This window comes from Carlito syrichta, unplaced genomic scaffold, assembly GCF_000164805.1.
Source record: "Carlito syrichta isolate Samal-C Ts95f unplaced genomic scaffold, Tarsius_syrichta-2.0.1 Scaffold305149, whole genome shotgun sequence".
NCBI classification, from domain to species: Eukaryota; Metazoa; Chordata; class Mammalia; order Primates; family Tarsiidae; genus Carlito; species Carlito syrichta.
In genome coordinates, this window is record NW_007249245.1 from 617,578 (window position 1) to 635,819 (window position 18,242).

General features: G+C 42.5%; 1 protein-coding gene across 1 annotated transcript in view; it reads left to right on the forward strand.

Moving 5' to 3' along the window:
- AFF3 (AF4/FMR2 family member 3) overlaps window positions 1-18,242 on the forward strand; it is a 478,579-nt gene that overhangs the window by 380,807 nt on the left and 79,530 nt on the right. The window contains exon 13 of the mRNA XM_021714010.1: window positions 8,659-8,699. Within this exon, the coding sequence (XP_021569685.1) occupies window positions 8,659-8,699 (41 nt within the window). The remainder of the gene's footprint in view (window positions 1-8,658; window positions 8,700-18,242) is intronic.

The following is an 18,242-nucleotide window of genomic DNA, read 5'->3' on the forward strand; positions in this document are numbered from 1 at the left end:
GTTCAGAATTTGCATTGCTGGAACTTTTTTTTTCAGTGCTTATTTAGATAATAGGAAGAAAAGTACAGGGAGAAGTCAGAAATGTTGATTTACATAAGAAAAGGCAAAGAGCTATTTACAAAAGATGAGATCTAGAAGGTGGGAAGAGGAGGAGGAGGAGAAAATGGTGGTATGGAGTTTTAAAGGAGAGAATGAGGAGAATGGAAAGAGACAGAGAGAAAAGAAGAGAGATCGGACAACCACCACATGGCAGATAGATTAAGAAGATTTGGAGGGAGTTTTATGTGTCACGCAGTCTATTCCTCCCATGGCCCTCTCTTGTCAAGAGACACTGATACATTACTTTTCAAGACTTCCATAGCGTATTTGTGTTTCTTTCAGATGCAACACCATATTCAGACTGGCTAGAGACAGCCCTGATTTATGTAGGTTACATGTAAAATAGGGGTAGATTGGCAGCAGACGGCTAATGGTACCATCACCACGGTAGTGACATGAAGGTTGTTTTTATTTTGGTTTGTTGGGTTTGTTCATTTTTTACTTACATGTGATCTTTTTTCTACAATGAACATGTATTGTTTGGAACATGTAGAACTTGTAGAACTCAAATCATTGAAAATAATAATAAAAATTGAGGGTCCACAATTTAACCCGCCCCCATTGAGTATCATTTGCATACAGTAAAGACAAAGTTTGAAAGCTGAAGGCTTTTGACTAGACTTCACATATTGTTATTTGTATAACTCTATCATTCCACCCCAAAAGCTACCTAGAAATTTTAAGAACATAGATAACAGTAGAACTAAGCCCATAATTCATGGGAATTGAATTTTTGTGAACTTATTCTTTAGGAGGACAAAGTAGTTATGTTTAGAACAGAAAGGATAAAGACGAGTAACTTTACCACCTGTCCAGTGGGGGTGGTCATGTTTAGTTTAATAGTCCCTAGCTTATCGCCTTGGTAGAAGCTTTTGCTGAAAAATGCCACAAGAAAAAATATAATTTTGTATAATGAGCGCCGTATCATAGATAGTGCCATCTTAATTTTTAATAAGATAATAGTTCAGCAAAGATTTGTCAGATCCTTTTTTCCTAAAAGGGTAATTGACAATTGAAAAATGACGCCTGCTTAAGTGTAGGTGCTACTTAAAAAAAGGAAAAGAAGGAGTGCTTGGTCTGTAATTGTACTAACAAAAGGTTGAATAAACTTTAGAATCTATGTGAAAGAATAAAGCCTAGTTACCAGTTTGGTGGCCTTGTCCTCTGACACAAAGGGGTTTTGGAATGTGGTTGAATCAAATGAATGAATGAGTTAAATGCTGATTCGTCATCCCCCAGGGGTTCACCATTATGGCTTGGTTATCTGGTGGCATTTATTTGTCAAGCACTGGTGTGCCCTTTGCTATTATACCAAAGGGTTGTTCAGTCATGTAACTGGTACCCACATGTTGTTCTCAAGAAGCTGATACATAGCCTCCCTAAGTCTGGCTCTTAGAGGGGTCAATCGCTAGCTGCCCAGGTAGAAGCCACTACTTGCTGTGAACTAGGAATGCCACATCTTTTAAAATTTAAGTCACTCACCAAGACCACATCATGACAAACACTGATAGCCTCACGCATGGTCCTGGTCTTCCTGCTCTCATCCTCCCACCTCAGACTTACCTTTGACGACCCCACACAGCCCCTGACTCACAGCCCTCCTCCACAAGTCCTCTAGACCCTTCTGACCCATAATGTTGCCTTCGTGACACTTAGCGTGGCTACCCTCTAGGGTGTCTTATATCCATGGAGCCCTATCCTGGACAGGGGCCAGCACCCATGGCATCTGCTCGTGTTGCCCTCATTGTTCCCTTCTTGTTCCTGACTCATAGCAGCTGCCCCTTAGTTTCCGTGTGTGATGGCAAGAGCTTCCAGACCCTCGAGGAACCACACACAGGGAGGCCCACGAGGGAGATGTCACAAATAGTTCATAGTGTATTCCTTGTGAGTAAAATGTCCTGCAGATGCTCAACAAAAGCAAGTGTGCTTCTCTTGATCCCTCCTAGATATGACTTGCCAGACTGGGGCCTTCACTGGCAGTGTGACCTCAAACAAGGTACCCAGGTCAGTGCCGTGATAATAGGATCTAACTTAGAAGATGACGTTCCTCTGGTGTGGTCAACCCCAGTCTTCATTTTCTGTAGGATGTACTAGGTGCTCAATAAATGTTTGTGAATGTCCTTAACAAATTTCTAGTTGACATAAACAAGTCTAAGTACTGCAGGGGTGGGAAAGGGTCTTGTCAAATATTTCAAAAACGAAAGCGTGTCCAGTATTTAAAGAAAGTGAAATATAGAAATAGTATACAGCTATGAAAAAAATAATGTCAACAAACTTCTTCGATCGGAGATGCTGGCAAATAGCAGTATGCGTTATCCCCAGATGTGGCCTGGTCACATCCTGTAAGTGTTGTGAGTTGTGAGGAAGCTCTTTCCGGTGGAGGGAGGATGAGCTGGGATCTTCGCCTTCATGATCTTATAAGGAACTTGGGAGCCAAAACTCAAATTGTCAGAAAGTAGATGACAAACTCCCCAAGAATGAATAGAACTCAATGTTAACCCATGTTACAGACTAGAAGTTCAGAAGGAAGAAGGTTAAGAAAACTTGAGACTTCAAGAAGTGCTTAATAAAAAAAAGGGGAGGGGGGACCAGATGTGGTGTCTTACGCCTATAATACAGTAGTTTGGAAGGCCAAGGTGGAAGGATCACTTGAGCCCAGGAGTTCAAGACCAGTCTGGGAAACATAGCAAGACCTCAAATTCTGTTAAAAAAAAAAAAAAAAAGTAAAAAATTAGCCAGGCATGGTGATGTGTGTCTGTAGTTCTAGCTGCTTGGAAGGCTGAGGTAAGAGAATTCCTTGAGTCCAGGAGTCCAAGGCTGCAGTGAGCTGTGGTCGTACCACTGCACTCCAGCTTGGGCAACAGAGGAAGATCCTCTCTCTAAAAAAATAAGCAAATAAAAATTAAAAGAATGAGCTAGACCTCAGCATATAGACAGAATCTAAACGGAGAGAGGAGCCATTGAAAGAAAGTCAGAAAATCACACAAGCACTGGCTGGACTTAAAAAGACAGCGAGATTTGGGAGGATTTGTCCTCTGCTGACTCCCTTCAGCTGTGTGCTTTCTTTATTGACAAGGTCTTCAGCCCCTGAAATTCTGCTCTCATTATGATCTTATTTAATACAGGTTTTTATAAATAGCAAATTTGCACAGAGTAGTCTTTGTTAAAGTATCCATAAAGCCCAATGTGCCCAGAAGAGCCAAGATTTCTTCTTTTGTCTGTGACTCCTGTCTGGTTAACATCCCTTTCACTCTCAAAACTGTTTTTATTTGGATGATGAATTATATTGTCATCTCTGACTCTGCCTGACCCCTGTAGAGAACAGGATCAGGTCAAAGCCTACTGAACAAAACGTGTCCTAGACATCATTTATTTCTAGGAATCTGAAAATGTCATGTGCTCATTATTACCGAGAAAAAAAAATACAGAAGAATAAGAATGTTTCCTTTGTCTTGCAAATATTGCTAAATGTGTTGAAAAACACTAAATAGAAGCCCACATCATTAAAAGTTAAGAGACCCATCAGCTAGAACTAAAATGAAAAACAGCGGTATAAAAGTTAAGATACTGAAACATAAACTGTGTTCATAGATGTAGAAGGAAATTAAACAGTGAAATAAATTAATAAATTCAAGTCTCAGAGTGAAAAGGAACAGCAAGAAAAAGGAAGGCCTTACCAGACAAAACTTCTGCAAAGAGATGTGATTGGCTCTGAATTTCACAGCGTGCTTCAGTGACAGCAAAGCATAAATGAACTAAGATTAGCTGTGATGGCATTTATTCAAGTAGTTGAGTATGGAGACATCAACCTACCACAGGTGAAACAAGCTGATTAAAATCACTGCTGCAGAGTTACCTCCATTATTGTCTTCAGAATAAACTTGATACTGTTCATAGCAAAAATAGAGGTTACCCACATCTGGGCTGAAAACACAATGATGTTTTCCCATCAGTTGAATCCTGAATCTTCTTTTCTTAGCGCACTGGCAAAATACAGCTCCAGAAACTTCAAGCCACCCTTTTTTATGACTGTTATTGATGTGCTTTGCTTAATTGACATTGAACAGCTTTAGTCTCATGTATCCAACTTTGTGTTCAGTGTCTCCACTTGAGCCTCACATACAACTTGAACTTTACACACCCCAGACTAAACTCAACTTTTGCCCCTGTGTCTGTGCTACCAGTCTTGTGTGTCTCCATAAGTGGACCTCCATCCATACCAGGTGCTCAAGCCAGCGAGGCCTCACTCCTGAAGCCTCCCCCTGGCCTATCCTAGCCAGTCCCCAGTTCTTTCAATCAGACCTACAAAATGTACCGCGAGTTCTCTCCACCTCCCCCATGCAGTTTTCTTGCCTGGATCGCTGCAATAACCTCAGAGGTTGTCCCATCCTACCCAAATCCATTCACCACACAGAAGCCAGAGTGATATTTGAAAAATATAAGCCATATCACCTCACTCCCTACTCTTTTTAAAAATTATAGATTCACAAGATGTTGCTGAGGGCGTACAAGCAGCTCCCGTGCATGCTTCACCCAGCCTCCCCTAACGTAAACCCTTTGATGACTTCCTGTTGTCCTGTGGGTAATATCTAAAATCCTTCGCTTGGCCTCTGAAGCCCTTGGATGGGCCTCGTCTTGCTTTGCCACTGTCCCCACTGCTTGCTGAGCGGCACCACAGTGATCTCTTGCAGTTCTTCCACTGAGACAGAACGTAAGCCTGTCTCCAGCCTTTGCTCCCAAACTGCTTTCCTGCCTAGAGCCCTTCCTCCCCCACCAGACTCTATTTCTGTGATCCAGTCCGTCTCCCCTGTCTTTCAGGCCTCAACTTTGTTATTTCTTCCTTAGCGAGTCTTCCTGGACCACTTATTCCAAACGGTGTCTCCTTTATTATTTGTTTCATAGCACCCTGCCCTCTTTGACCATACCCCTTGTAATGTAGAACATTTCATGTGTGTCTGACTTTTCATGTCCGCCTTCCTCTAGACTCTAAGCACAGTATGGCAAGGGCTTTGTCTGTTTTGACTGTCACCCAAGCCAAACCCAGTGCCTGCACATAAGAGGCACTTCAGATTGAATTATAAACCTGTCCAGGTATAAGTTTGGTTTCTATCAAGTAAGAAATTGGATCATTCTGAGGCCCTCTAATTTCAACCTCTTCTCTTTGTTTTTCTCCCCACTCCAATATCCATGAACTTGTTCTATGCTCAACTCAATTACAATAAGGGCATTTAATTTCCTCTTTTATTTCCCTTCAATAACAGATTGTGACTTGTAATTCATTTAGCATACATCAAAACCTGAATATCTACTGATTATGTTCCCAAGCAACAAGCTTGCTATAATAAAGACAGAAAAAATATGCCATCTCTTGAGGAGAACCTGGAAAATGACTATTTCTGGCAGAAAACTTGTTTTGTCTCATAGACTTGAGCTCCAGAGTCATTCATGAATGAGTAATGAACTCAGGAAAGATCAATGAAGCATTCTCTTAACCTTCTCAACCTATTTTGCTGAGAACTGAATAAAAGGAAGTTGCAAAGAGGAGATGATGAGAGATTCAGGAAGAGAAAAATTGGGTTGCTGTAATGTATAAATCTTGAAGGAGTGAAATTGGGCAATTCATCATGTTTACTATGAATAGTTTTTCAGACTTCAATCATGAGTCACCTAAGTCATTTTTTGTTGCCTTTTAATTCCTATGTTTATTTGTATTATTTTCCAACAGTAAAATAAAGCCGTGTGCAAAAGCTGAAGGTTTTTGTTAAGAGAGGAGACAGTAAAAGAAAAAAATCTTGGTGGTCCTTACTTTGGTATATAACATACAATTTTCATCTGATACTGTAGCATTTTTCCCTCAAAGAATTCCTGAAAACATATAACATGTCCTCATTTTCTTTCTTGATAGATGATGAGTTGTCCTCCATTAAATATTTGATGATATAGAATAACTGCGAATTAAATATCATAATCAAAATCAGGCATTAAAAAATAGTGGTGCAGGCGATTGACAGTGCTAAGTACTTTGGTGTTGAGTGTGTGTGGCATACATCATGTGGACAGGTGGGATTGGAAGAGTGAAAACTTATAGAAAGACATTGCTGATTGACTGGTGGGGCGCCTAGTCTCTAAGCCCAGAGGACCTTTTGTTCCCAACATCATACCTGTCTGCTAAAGGAAAGCAGCCCTAGCTCCAGGCTTCCAACCCAGCTTGTATTAGAGGACAAAGCCAACATCAGTCTTGTGGAGGAGTCGTCAACAGGTGCCACCACCTGGGATGCATCAATACATAGCCATGCCAGTGGTGGTCGAACAGCAGTGTTTCCTGGTTTTTGTTTGTTTGTTTGTTTTGCTTTTGCTTTTTAAATTACTTTCTGACAGACTACCCAGCAACAAGCACTGTTTCCCTATCACAGAAGTCAGCAGGAAATATTTGGAGGCAGAAGAGAAAAGAGTCAATAGCCTTTTTAAATATTGACAGCTGTGGTCTATTTCCATGGCTAGAGGGAAATTTGGATGCCATGTTAGAGGTTTCTTTTGAACTTTTAGTCACATCTCTTACAATTTCTGTTATTCCAGGAAGAGCCCGTCCTGATGCCTCCTGCCGAGACGATGTTAAGAGACTGTACTAATAATACATTCCACCTTTCTTTGGGGGAGTTCAAAATACTTTTTGTATATTCAGCCAAACAGAGTCAGGAGTAGGGAGTTAAGCTGCTTTCAAGTATTGCAGCCCAAAGTGAAAGCCGTCTTGCTGAGTGAGAGGGCAGCTCTTCAGGAGACAAACCTGCGAACAATGATGCTACCTGTCACCTGCTGGGCGCTTTGTGTGAATGTGCTTCCTGGCTGGCTCTCTGGGGGAGCACTGGGAAGGGAAGGAGAGGAGAGAAATGGAAGTATCCATCCCCCAGGGGTCTGAGTGGACTCCTCGGGCTTCTTTCCTCTTCCCCTGCCTCACTCTGCTCCCTCAGGTATCCTCTTCAAGAGAAAGATGGGTTGATGTTATTCTTTCCTGCCTTGAAGTAATTCTGTGACACCAGGATGCCAGGACATGGGGCCTTAATTCACTGGAGAACAAAGGAGGGACAATAACCTCTTTGATTGTACACAAAAGCCCACATGTTAACTGACTGGCTCAGAGTACAAGACTCTCCATCCACAGTTCCACAGATGTGATGGTTTTTCCCAGATCCATGGCGCTAAGTCACTTGTGGAAATTATCTAAGTTTCTCTTACTGGTTTCTTTCCCATCATTTTTGCCTGTCCCCCAAAGCACATGTTCCCTACATCCCTTCTTTCAGCTCTCCCTTTCATTCCTAAATTGCTGCAGCATCTCTCTGAAGACATCTTTTCGTTTTAAAGGGACAGTTCTTTGTACAAGGAACCTTTCTGCTCTTTGAAGGGATTTAGCATCCCCGGCCCAAAGTGCCCAATTCCAGTTGTGATTCCGCCTTATGAATGTAACTGGTAGAGTGCCCCCACTCTATTCCAGACTCACTGGAGTCGGGAGTTAGGATGCCCCATTGAGAACTGCCGCCAGAGGCTGGGAGAAGCCCTTGTCCAGTACTACCAGTGCCACTTTTCTCTTGACCATGTCCCTCCTTGTCGTTAAAATTCTGCTCAGATTTCAGTGAGAAGGATTCTTGACCAATTCATCCATTTAATGTTTACTCAGCACCTTCTGACAGTTCCAGGCAACATTTGAGGAGCTGCCTCTCATATCTGTACTTTCGTCATACTGCTCTGCCTTAACCTTCTCATTTCCATGTTGTTTCATACATGTGCTCCAATTATCCCTGGCCCACTATTCTCACCTCCTACTAGGGATCCAGCTTCTCCAGGCCCATAACTCCTTCTGTCTTAGTTTTCTCTCTCCTGGAGCCCAGTATAATCATCTCCACAAAGTAGGAATTTAGTAGGTTTGGGACTGGCTGGCTCATCCCAGGACATGAAACTATCACAAGAGTCTTTTTTGTCTCTGTAACAGGGATGATGGTTCTGGTGTCATTTTTTTCTGTGCTGGAGATTCTATTTTGTCTGCCATGTAAATGGGATGAGAGAACATTCTGGTATCCCTGGTCCACAGTTCACTTGATGTGTGTATCATGCAAGGTGGGGAAAGGCCACATGCATGTACTTTCAATAAATCCAAAAACCATGTTAAAAATTACACCTTCTTTGGAAAGAAGCTCCAAAAGGAACCAAAAGAGACCCTTTTTTCTTACAGGAAAGGACACTAATGCAATGGAAAAATGATTTAGGGAAGTAGCTCTTGTCTTTACCCAGTTTCCTGAACCTGCCCGGCTTCACCTTGTTGGAGTATTTCACGCCCCCCCCCCAAACTCACCCCCTGGTGGCAGGTGTGCATGGCTGAGGCTTCAGTTAACTCTTCCGGAATGTTCATTTCACAACATGACAGGTTCTCTACTATGTTGCTAGTCACTTAAAATTTGGCCACGTGACAAAAACGTGTGTAACACAGGTATTTTTTAAGTGCTGATTGAGCACATAATTTAAAAGTCAGAATATTAAATAAACATCTCTGCCCTTTCTTTCTTCCAGCAGGCAGCCCAGAGAACTGCTCTCCGCGCTCTGTCTGACAGGTACATTTTGTCATTTTTATGAACTATAAATTGCTTTATGAAACATTGAGCCCTATTTATTGTGGCATATAATTCATAATCAGATTTGGTCCCTAAAGTATCTGTGAACTGGGATGTTAAACATTTTGCATGCTTGGATTTGTCATGCATGTGTGGCGTTTATTACTGCAAAAATCGCCTTGTTGTATTTCATATCAAGTATGAAGAATCCCTTGTTGTGCAATGAAACAAGAGACAAGAAACTTCGAGGAAAAGGCCCAAATGCAGTAAATTCTGAACTTTGGGATTGGTCAAGATCTAAGCTCATTTTTCAGCAATAAGTACTTCATTTATTATGAGATGTTTTCTTCAGACTTGTTCCATATCGTTTCACTGGGAGTGAATAAGATTCTCTGTTGATAAGATTCTCTGTTGAGATGCTTTGTGCATGTGACCCAGCAACTCATGGTCCTGGACGTCTGATGTTCGACTCTTTGCTTTGGGTTATTTCGCCTGACCCATGTTATTGAGTGAGATGCATAAACCTAATCAAGAAACATACTCAATACTGTTGTCCACATCCTGCTCTGCCCAAAAGGCTGTAGAAAGATAGTTGAGCAAAGATATATGAACTTTCTATAAACAGACTAGACTCTTTGGGGGTTTTGTTTGGCTTTTGTTTTTTCACTTACTGAAGTTAGGGGGAGATAGAGCGAGAGAGAACGAGAATGAGAGAGAGAGAGAGAGATACAGTTTTGAAGGTTGTCAGGAGGTAAAGATAAAGCCCTGTGTGTCTCCACAAGGGAGGTACTTACAGCATTACAAGCAGCAGGAGGAGATATCCCCCTTGGCCGTCCAGCAGGCACCTCAGCATTGTCTAGCTAACCTTCACCACTTCCCTTCCTCTCCAGTCGCTTTTTTGTGGAATGAACAATAATTGACTGTATAAACCAGTTTTGCCCAGAAGCTTTGCTTCTCCAAAGTAAAACCTGTCACTTAGGCGAATTATCTGGTGCAAATAGGTGAACGGTGTCTTCTCTATGGTGGCAGGCTAAGCATGAGTCTTTTTATTTCAATTGCAAATCCTTCTCCATGACAGCCACACAAGCCTGGGTGTTCTGAATGACTGGCACGTGATCTTCTGCAATTGCTTTTGGGATTTTCACAAAAGCTGATGAGGGTATTGAGTCTGAGTCTGTCAGTAGGAGGAGGAGAGAGTACCATCAAAATATACTTGGAATATGACACAATAATTCCTTTCCTATACATATTTCTTTTCTGTCTTTGATTTTTCTTCTTAAGTTTGCAAATCCTCCAACTAAACACATTGAGAAGCAAGGGAAAGCCCTCAGTTTACAATACTTTGTCATGGTTAACAAGTACAAAGTATCTTTTGGGGGTGATGAAAATTCTGTAAAATTAGAATATGGTGATGGTTGCACAACTTATATACTGAAAACCATTGAATTATATATACTTTAAGTGGGTGAATTTTATGGAATGTAAATTATATTTCAGTAAAGCTGCATATGTAAACACAGAATGTCATTATGGGCTTTAGTAAATTAATCAAAACCAAGTTTAGGAAAATACAGACTTCCTTTGAAGACATGGTGGCAGATACAAAGATAATTCATCAAAAACCAGGGCTGATAGCTTCAAAGGCTTCTCCCCAAAAGATGTATGACTTTGTCCTGAGTATATGAGTATATGCATGTCAGTGATGAGCAGTGCTGCTCCCTTGGCATTCTTCTGATATTCTCACTAAAACCTCTTCTCAAGCCCATTCTCTGCCCAGAAAGAGAAGTTCCCATTGCCACTACTCACCTTACAAATTTCTCGATCCTCAGATATCATAGGGCATTCCCCCTGCTTCATTGTAACAGTTTTTCTGTTCAAAATTAGGGAACTTGGTCATTTCGGAGTGATGAGTTGACTTTGTCTACTGCTCTAGCAATGCAGTTGTTAAAAGCTACCTCCTCTGTGCTTTTTCTATTCTATGTTTTCTACTGATTCAGGGAAGTAATTTTCACGAGTGATAAAGATTTGTAACCATTTGAAGATACAGATTAAAACCCTTCTTCAAAATAATGACTTAAACACCTACTGAATTCACTGGATTTGTATTTTCTGGTTTTTAAAATTTGAAAACATTAACCTGTCAAGTGACAGGTATCCTTTTCTATCACAGTACTTATTCTTTGGAATAAACCAATATTTTCAGGGTCAGACCACTATATAACTTCCCTTATGTTCTGTTTGTCAGAGGAACCTCAGGGTGAGAATGAAATTGAGTAAAGATCCTCCCAGGTTGTGATTGTCACAAGGTGGTACTTTAACCCCAATGTCTCTGGCTACCTAGAGCCTGGTATTATACATTCTATTATACATTCGTTTGCACTGACTACAGCCTATTAGCACCTCTTTATATAAATTTCATAATGATTCAGCAGCACTTTTGTTTTTGTTCTTGGAAGGAAAGGGCACTTTTTTTAGACCTCGAAAGGCGTTTCCTAAATTCTGCCATTCCAGAATTGAGCAGAAAAACCTATGCTGGCTCTAGCCCTGCCCCAAAAGGCTCTTTGTCGTAGTGTACCTGCAGCACACCCCTGGGTCTCATCCTCCTTCAGAGTTTCAGTGTCCTGCAAATCAGCTTATCTGGGCCCATTTCACTTCAGTTTAGCCTCCACTATGAGTACCTCATGAACATAAGGACATGTATGCATAGGTAGAGCCATTTTGTTTCAAGATGTACAAATTAGTGACCAGACAGTATTTTGTTGACCTGGCTTTGACGAGAGGATATGAACTGAAATTGTAGGAAGCCAGTTGTCTTCTGTTTCCCTACAAAGAAGCCTGCCTACAAAGCTTTTGAGGCCTGGCCTAATGAGAACAGTCAAGGAAAAGAAAGGGGTACATTTCTCTTTTTCTTTCTAAGGGTGGGTAGGAATCTCATCTTTCTGGGGTGATGGAGGTTAGAGAATGTCCAGATGTCTTGTAAAGGTCAGTCTCGTCTAGCTTTTCACTGCTCCAGAGCGTCCTGGTTTGTTTGCTAAATAGGCATTCCAGCACAAACTCAATTGCTGACAGTTCAGACTATATGCTTTAAAGTTCAGAGAATCTTCTGTAATCAGCACACAATTTTGATAAAGTAAAACCGTAGTTATTTTCATTGCCTACATTTAAAAAAAAAAAATCTGTGACCACTCCCAAGGAAAACCTTTTGCCTTATTTGGTTTTGCTTTGTACAGTAGGCTTCATTTATGGTCCGCCCAAAATGACCAAAGTGTATTGCAGGTCGAAACAGAATCACCATGGCAAGGCAAAAAGGGAATCTGGACTTCAGTCCCACTGATTTGTGCCTCCCACCCTGCAATGACAAGAAGGGGTGTGTGAGGGCAGGCTGGTGCGTTTGTGGTTCTCTTCTGCTCCTGAGTATAGAATTTTTTTCATCTGTCCATTTTATACCATTGCGAGTCAGCTGACCTACCAGAGGTCCACTGATGCCCCAAATAATGAAAAAAGCGGGCGAGCAGACCAGGAAGAGGTGGCAGAATTCTTACAAGGTAAACAAGCCAATTATAGGAAAGTCTCCGGAACATTATCCTCCTCACTTATTTACTCCTTACGATGTGCCCCTCACGTGTTTCCTCTTCTTCTGGGTCATTGAATTTGACGCAGGTAAGGAGAGGCAGAGAGGAGAGCTAGATGGGCATGAGGCTTATTTATAAAGGTATGTCTTTGGTGTGGACACTCCACACTGCAGAAGCTGCTGCACCACCGGTAATGTGGAAAATATGCAAAGTGCCATGAGGAAGAGGGAAGGAGTGTGTGCTGCATGTGAAGTGCCTGGAATACGATTAACTTCCCTTCGTAAGTAGTAAATAGTAGATAACTGTGATCCAAAAAGGGATTCGTGTGATTTATCAAGCTGAGCGACTGTGCATTTGCAGAGAAGCTGGAGGTCAATCTTGAGATCTAGGGCAAGGGGAGCACTAGGAAATTGCCAGGACTAAGAAGTTAATCATACCCTTGGACTGCTTCCATCTGTCTCCGAGCGACAGCGTGGCTCACAGCGAGCAGGCGTGCTTTATAGCAGCAGATCAGGAATTAATATTTTCTGTGAAACCTCAAGCATCATTTGCAGTAACTTGGGTTTTATAAAAATGGAGCATAATTTTATATGAATAAATCACATTCAGCTAGAAACATGAGAGGCTGGGGGAAAAAAAGCGTGCTTGACTTTTAAAAAAAGGAACAAGCAAAAAAGCCAACATGAAAATAGTTGTTGAAGCGATGGTACTTGGAGGGCACAAATGGCCATGTGGTTAAATTGTGCATATAATCATCTTCTGAAATGTCAGTCTGCAACTCCAGCAATGGCTACATTTTTATAGCCTTGGAGATGCATCACCAGCCGGTAACCTGTCTGCCCATCTGGCAATATCTCAGGTCCAAGATTCATTTATATTGAAATCCAAACAACTGCCATTGATTTATTTATTTATTCCACACATATTTACTGAGCGCATCCAGCATGCCCTGTGAGGTGCTGTGCTGGAGCTGGGGGTGCCATGATGAGAAGCTGCTGTGTGCCCACGCTCATGGTTTCACCATCCAGACGGGTGGTGTCTTTGCAAGGAGAAAGGACCCAAGGCTCATGCATTTGCTGCTTTGAGTTTTGCCCTTTCTCAAATAAAGCTCATGCATCAAGTCTCCTTGTTTCTATTGGGGAGAATATAATGAAATTAAGTACTTAAGAAATAGCCTAGCTGGGCTCGGTGGCTCAGCCTGTAATCCCGCGCCTTGGGAGGCTGAGGTGAGTGGATTGCCTGAACCCGCGGGTTCGAGACCCGCCTGGGCAACTTGGCGAGACCTCATCTCTATAATAAATCAAAAAATCAGCCAGGCGTGGTAGCGCATGCCTATAATTCCGGCTACTCGGAAGGCTAAGGCGGAAGGATTGCTGGAACCCAGCAGGTCGGGGCTGCGGTGGCCGGGAGCGGCCACTGCACTCCAGTCTGGGCGACAGAGTGAGACTCTAACTCAAACCAAACAAAACAAAACAAAAGCAACAGCCTAAAATTAAGAGAGTTTTACCTCCATGTATGTAAAAGAATGTGATATGGTCCGTGTCTGGAAGCTGGACTGGAAATGGCCCCAGAGCAAGGTGGGGAGAGCCGGGGCACGCAACTGGCAGGGTGAGGGGTTTGCATTCAGCTTCACCTTCCTGACCCCTTGTCAAGTGGACCAAGTTTAATGCAGCTAAGGGGGTTTGTTGGAGGTAGCCACCAGCACAGATGTGTACCTTTGTGGGGAATATTTTACCCAGTCTCTGGCCATATGAGAGGACGGTCACAGTTGCCCTGCACTACTAATAGTTGGTCTGCTCTTTAAGGGTCAAAAGAGATGGGATACTTTTAAGAAAATTTTAGATTTCCAACCTTGAAGATATGGTTGCATGCTAGCAGGTTGGGTCCGCCCCACCCTTGAGGCCCATAGCCGTCTCTAGTCTCTCTGCAGCAAGGGTTTCTTATCGTGAAGTCTTTTTGACATGCCATGTAAATAAAAACTTATTAATAAAAAGGGCTCTGGCATTTGGAATCATTATCACATGTATTGTCTCACTTGATGCTCTTCGCAACCAACCACCCTGAGAGATGGGGGGACCCATTTTACAGACAAGAAAATGGAGCCTCATACGTGTGATGTGATTCACCCAGAGCCACACGGCAGCAAGCGGCAGAACTGAGACTGGATCCCAGGTCCTCTGACTCCCAGTCAGTAGAATTCTTTTATCCTGCATCGTACAACAGCAAGGCAGGGTTGGATGGGTCAGAGACTGGAGGCTTGGGCAACATTTTGCATCCTAACATTATTTCTGGCTTCATGATCGTTTTATCCCTAGCATCGAGCACAGGACCTGGCAATTAGGAGACACCATAAGTCACTCGATAAATGAAAGGAAACAACGAGCAACGGAATTAATGAACTAGACCAGCACTTTGCGGTTAAAATAATGGCAACTTTGGACTTTAAGTATAAAATAATTTCCTGAAACTGTGGCTCTCCACCATAGCAGCAGACGGCCTTAGGAGTCAGAGGTTGATAATCAGGGGCTCTTCACTAAGGGCTCTAAGGTGGGGTCCATGCCTGCTTGTATAGATGTGACAGAATCCAGAAGCCCACAGGTAGAAAGAGAGAGAGAAAATGGAACAAAAATCAGTCCAAAAGTAGGCAAGAAAGTCTCAAAAAAAGATCAAAACCATCTAGTGCAATTAAATTAGAATGGAAATAAATCGGAAATCCATAACAAAAAAAAAGAATTATATGTTGCTATGGAGAAGCTTCTGGCAGTGAGTGGGGGTGAGGACAGACGACCTCTGGCTCTACCCTCTGTCTTCTGCCCTCTCTTAGTGCTTCATGCCATTGATATGACTTAAAATATGTTACCTTCCCAATTATTCATACTTCTTTTTTTCTTCTTTCCTCATTCCCTGAATATTTACAGTACTAAGCTTCCACAGTGAGCAAGGCATTGTGCTGGTCTCTATGAAACACACAAAAATTCATTACCCAAGGCCAAGAGTGGTGGCTCACGCCCATAGTCCCAGCACTTTGGTAGGCCAAGGCAGGAGAATCACCTGAGACCAGGAGTTCAAGACCAGCCTTGGCAACATTGTGCAACCTCATTTCTACAAAAAAATCAAAAAGAAAAATTAGCCAGGCATTGTGGCATATGCCTGTAGATCCAGCTACCTGGGAGATTGAGGCAGAAGAATCACCTGAGCCCAGGATGTTGAGGCTGCAGAAAGTCATGATTGTGCCACTGCACTCTAGCCTGGGCAACAGAGTGAGACCCCGACTCAAAAAAAAAAAAATTATTAACCATGGATTTCTCTTTCAAGAAGTTTACAGTCTAGTGGAGAGAATGTATACATATGCATGAATATAGTGTATGCTAAAATGCTGACCCATACATAGTCATAGATCTTATTAGCATTTCACATATCTTACTCCATTTAATCCTGGTAACAACTCTCTCTGCAAGGAAGGAAGAATTCAACATTAGGGCCTTTAAGAGATGATATTTTCACTGAAACTCCTATTCATTTCATTTCATGTTCTAAAGTACTCTCCCTAAGACCCTAGTGAGTCTGGGTTTCCTGGCTCACATAATTTACCCCAAGTCTTATAGCCATAAAGCTGCAGAGTGGTCTGTGTAACTCTGGAGTCGATGCTCTTAGCTGTTTCAGCAGCACCCCACTGTCAAGTCATGAAGAAACAGATGTCACTGGAGGGACACCAGTAAAACCCTGAAGTACACTCTGAGCACAGAGGAAGAGGTGCTGGGAGGAGCATTTGAAGTAGCACTTGGAAGACAGGTTGCAACAGGTGACCCGAAAGTGGAGAAGGGAAGAGAATGCAGAAAAAATGGCCTGCGAAGGGTAAGGCTGTGGGGTGGATAGGGAGCAGCAGCCCCCCACTCTGTGTGGGCATCTGAGGGAACCAGCTCTAAACTACTGGCACAAGGGCGATGTGAGAAGGAGTCTTGCGACGCTAGGCAGAAGAAAACCATAGGTGACCAGCAGCTCTAGCCCCTACAGCTCCTATGCCATCAGCACCTCATGGAACTGCTGACACGGGCCTGCCTCTGCTCTCTGCTTACTTGGTGTATTTGTGTCTGGTCTCAACAACTACTAGAAAGCAGAAACTGTGCCTTGAATATTAGGTAGCACTTTATACAAAATGTCTACACAGTCATGGCTTAATAAACACCATTTTTAAACAGACAGATCAAGAATGCAAATTATGCCACTTATTTCTACTCTCATGATAAGAAGAAAAGAAGGAAAAACTTCTGGCCCAGATTTCTCTAATCTCTCCTCTTTTTACAAGAAGACATGAAGCAAGCATGGGACTTTGAATCCTTGAACTTGGGCTGGAATTTACTTTGGGCAAAACATTCATACATCTGAGCAGTCTGAATTCTCTCAATTGCTTAAACGGGATGATAATAATGCCCTCCTTGTTAAGTTTATGTACAGATAAAATGAGGTGATAAACAGAAAATATGCTTTATCCCTCCATATGATAGTGATTACACCCCAAGAAAAGACACTCATCAAGATACTATGAGATGCTCTTTGATTTAAATCCTACCAAGAGGCTTAAGAACCAAAAGGAGAAAATATGAGTACAGGTTTAATGAATGAGATGATTAATAACTAATAATATGGGACATGTTTTTATATTGACATTATAGAAAAGCAAACATCAACAAATCCTAAGAAAAATCTTGCCATCATCACTATTTTGTAATAAGCGCTGTTCTGGCCTGTTCTCCCCTAGAAACCAAATTATGGTCCTTTGGGTCTTGAGTGAGGTTCATGCAGGCCTCCAAGGAGGCTGTAACCTGTGTCTCCCACACCCTCTTCCTACTTCATTCAGTAAAGCAACCATCCTAGGTCGGCTTGAGACACCTTTCCATCAGATCTCCAAAGAATTGATCTTATTTTATAATTTCAAAGTAAATAACACTTATTATTTTAAAAACAAACAGCCATTCTCAGATAACCTGGGGGAGCCCTGGTGGAGAGCTGTTTAGGAGAGAGAAATGCTGAGTCGCCGTGCTATACTCTCCTCTCTGACGAGGCCCAAGGAAAACCAGCGAGGTTCGCAAAAGTGGAGCCTCTGGGCCTCCCTGCTCCGATGCAGAGGCCACATAAGTGTCCCTCACAGCCCTTTGGTGGCTGTTAGCTCAATCTGCTGCATTAACAACGTGAGCAAATGCAGGCTGTCGGGTCTAAAAATCAGCTCTTAAAAAGCCCCCATAGTACTAATTTCCGCAATAAAATCAAATGGCTCCAGAGAAGCCATTGAGCTCTATCAGGTAAATAATACACATTTAAAAGGTCCCAAACTTGTATTTTACACGGTAGAAAAAGAGAGCATCTCAAAGATACAGTCTTTGGAATACATAAACAGCAAGTTATATAAGGCGGCGACTAACTGCCCTCTAAGATGGTTTAGTGAGGCTGGGGATGCGGAGGATTGATGGGGACTTGCCACCTAATGTCTGGCCCAGGAAGCTGCAGCGGGAGGGGCCTCTGGATGAAAGGAAGTTTCCGCCCTGTTAGTGAATGCCCACAATTGCCACACGCCTCTGAGGACAAATGGGGGGACCCGCTGTGGCATACTTAGAATTCTGAGTTCTGACCTCTTTAAAAAGGAATGATAGTGGTCTTGGCTGCACAACCACGTGAATGGACTTGATGCCACTGAATTGAACACTTGAACATGGTTAAAATGGCCAATTTTATGTGTATGTTTCCACAATAACAGGAGGAAAAAAAAAAGAATGGACGTTTCTGCAGATGCTAATATCCCAGGTTCTTTAGGATGCCAGGACCTTTCTCAGAGGCCCTAGTGGGAAGCCAGTGTTCTCTGTCTCCCGGCTTAATGGTGCTGGAGTTCCAGCCTGAACACTCCTTCCTTCCTTCTCCACTTGTGGAGAAAACCTTTTGAAAGTCACCCTGGTCTCTCTGGTGGGGACAGCGAGGC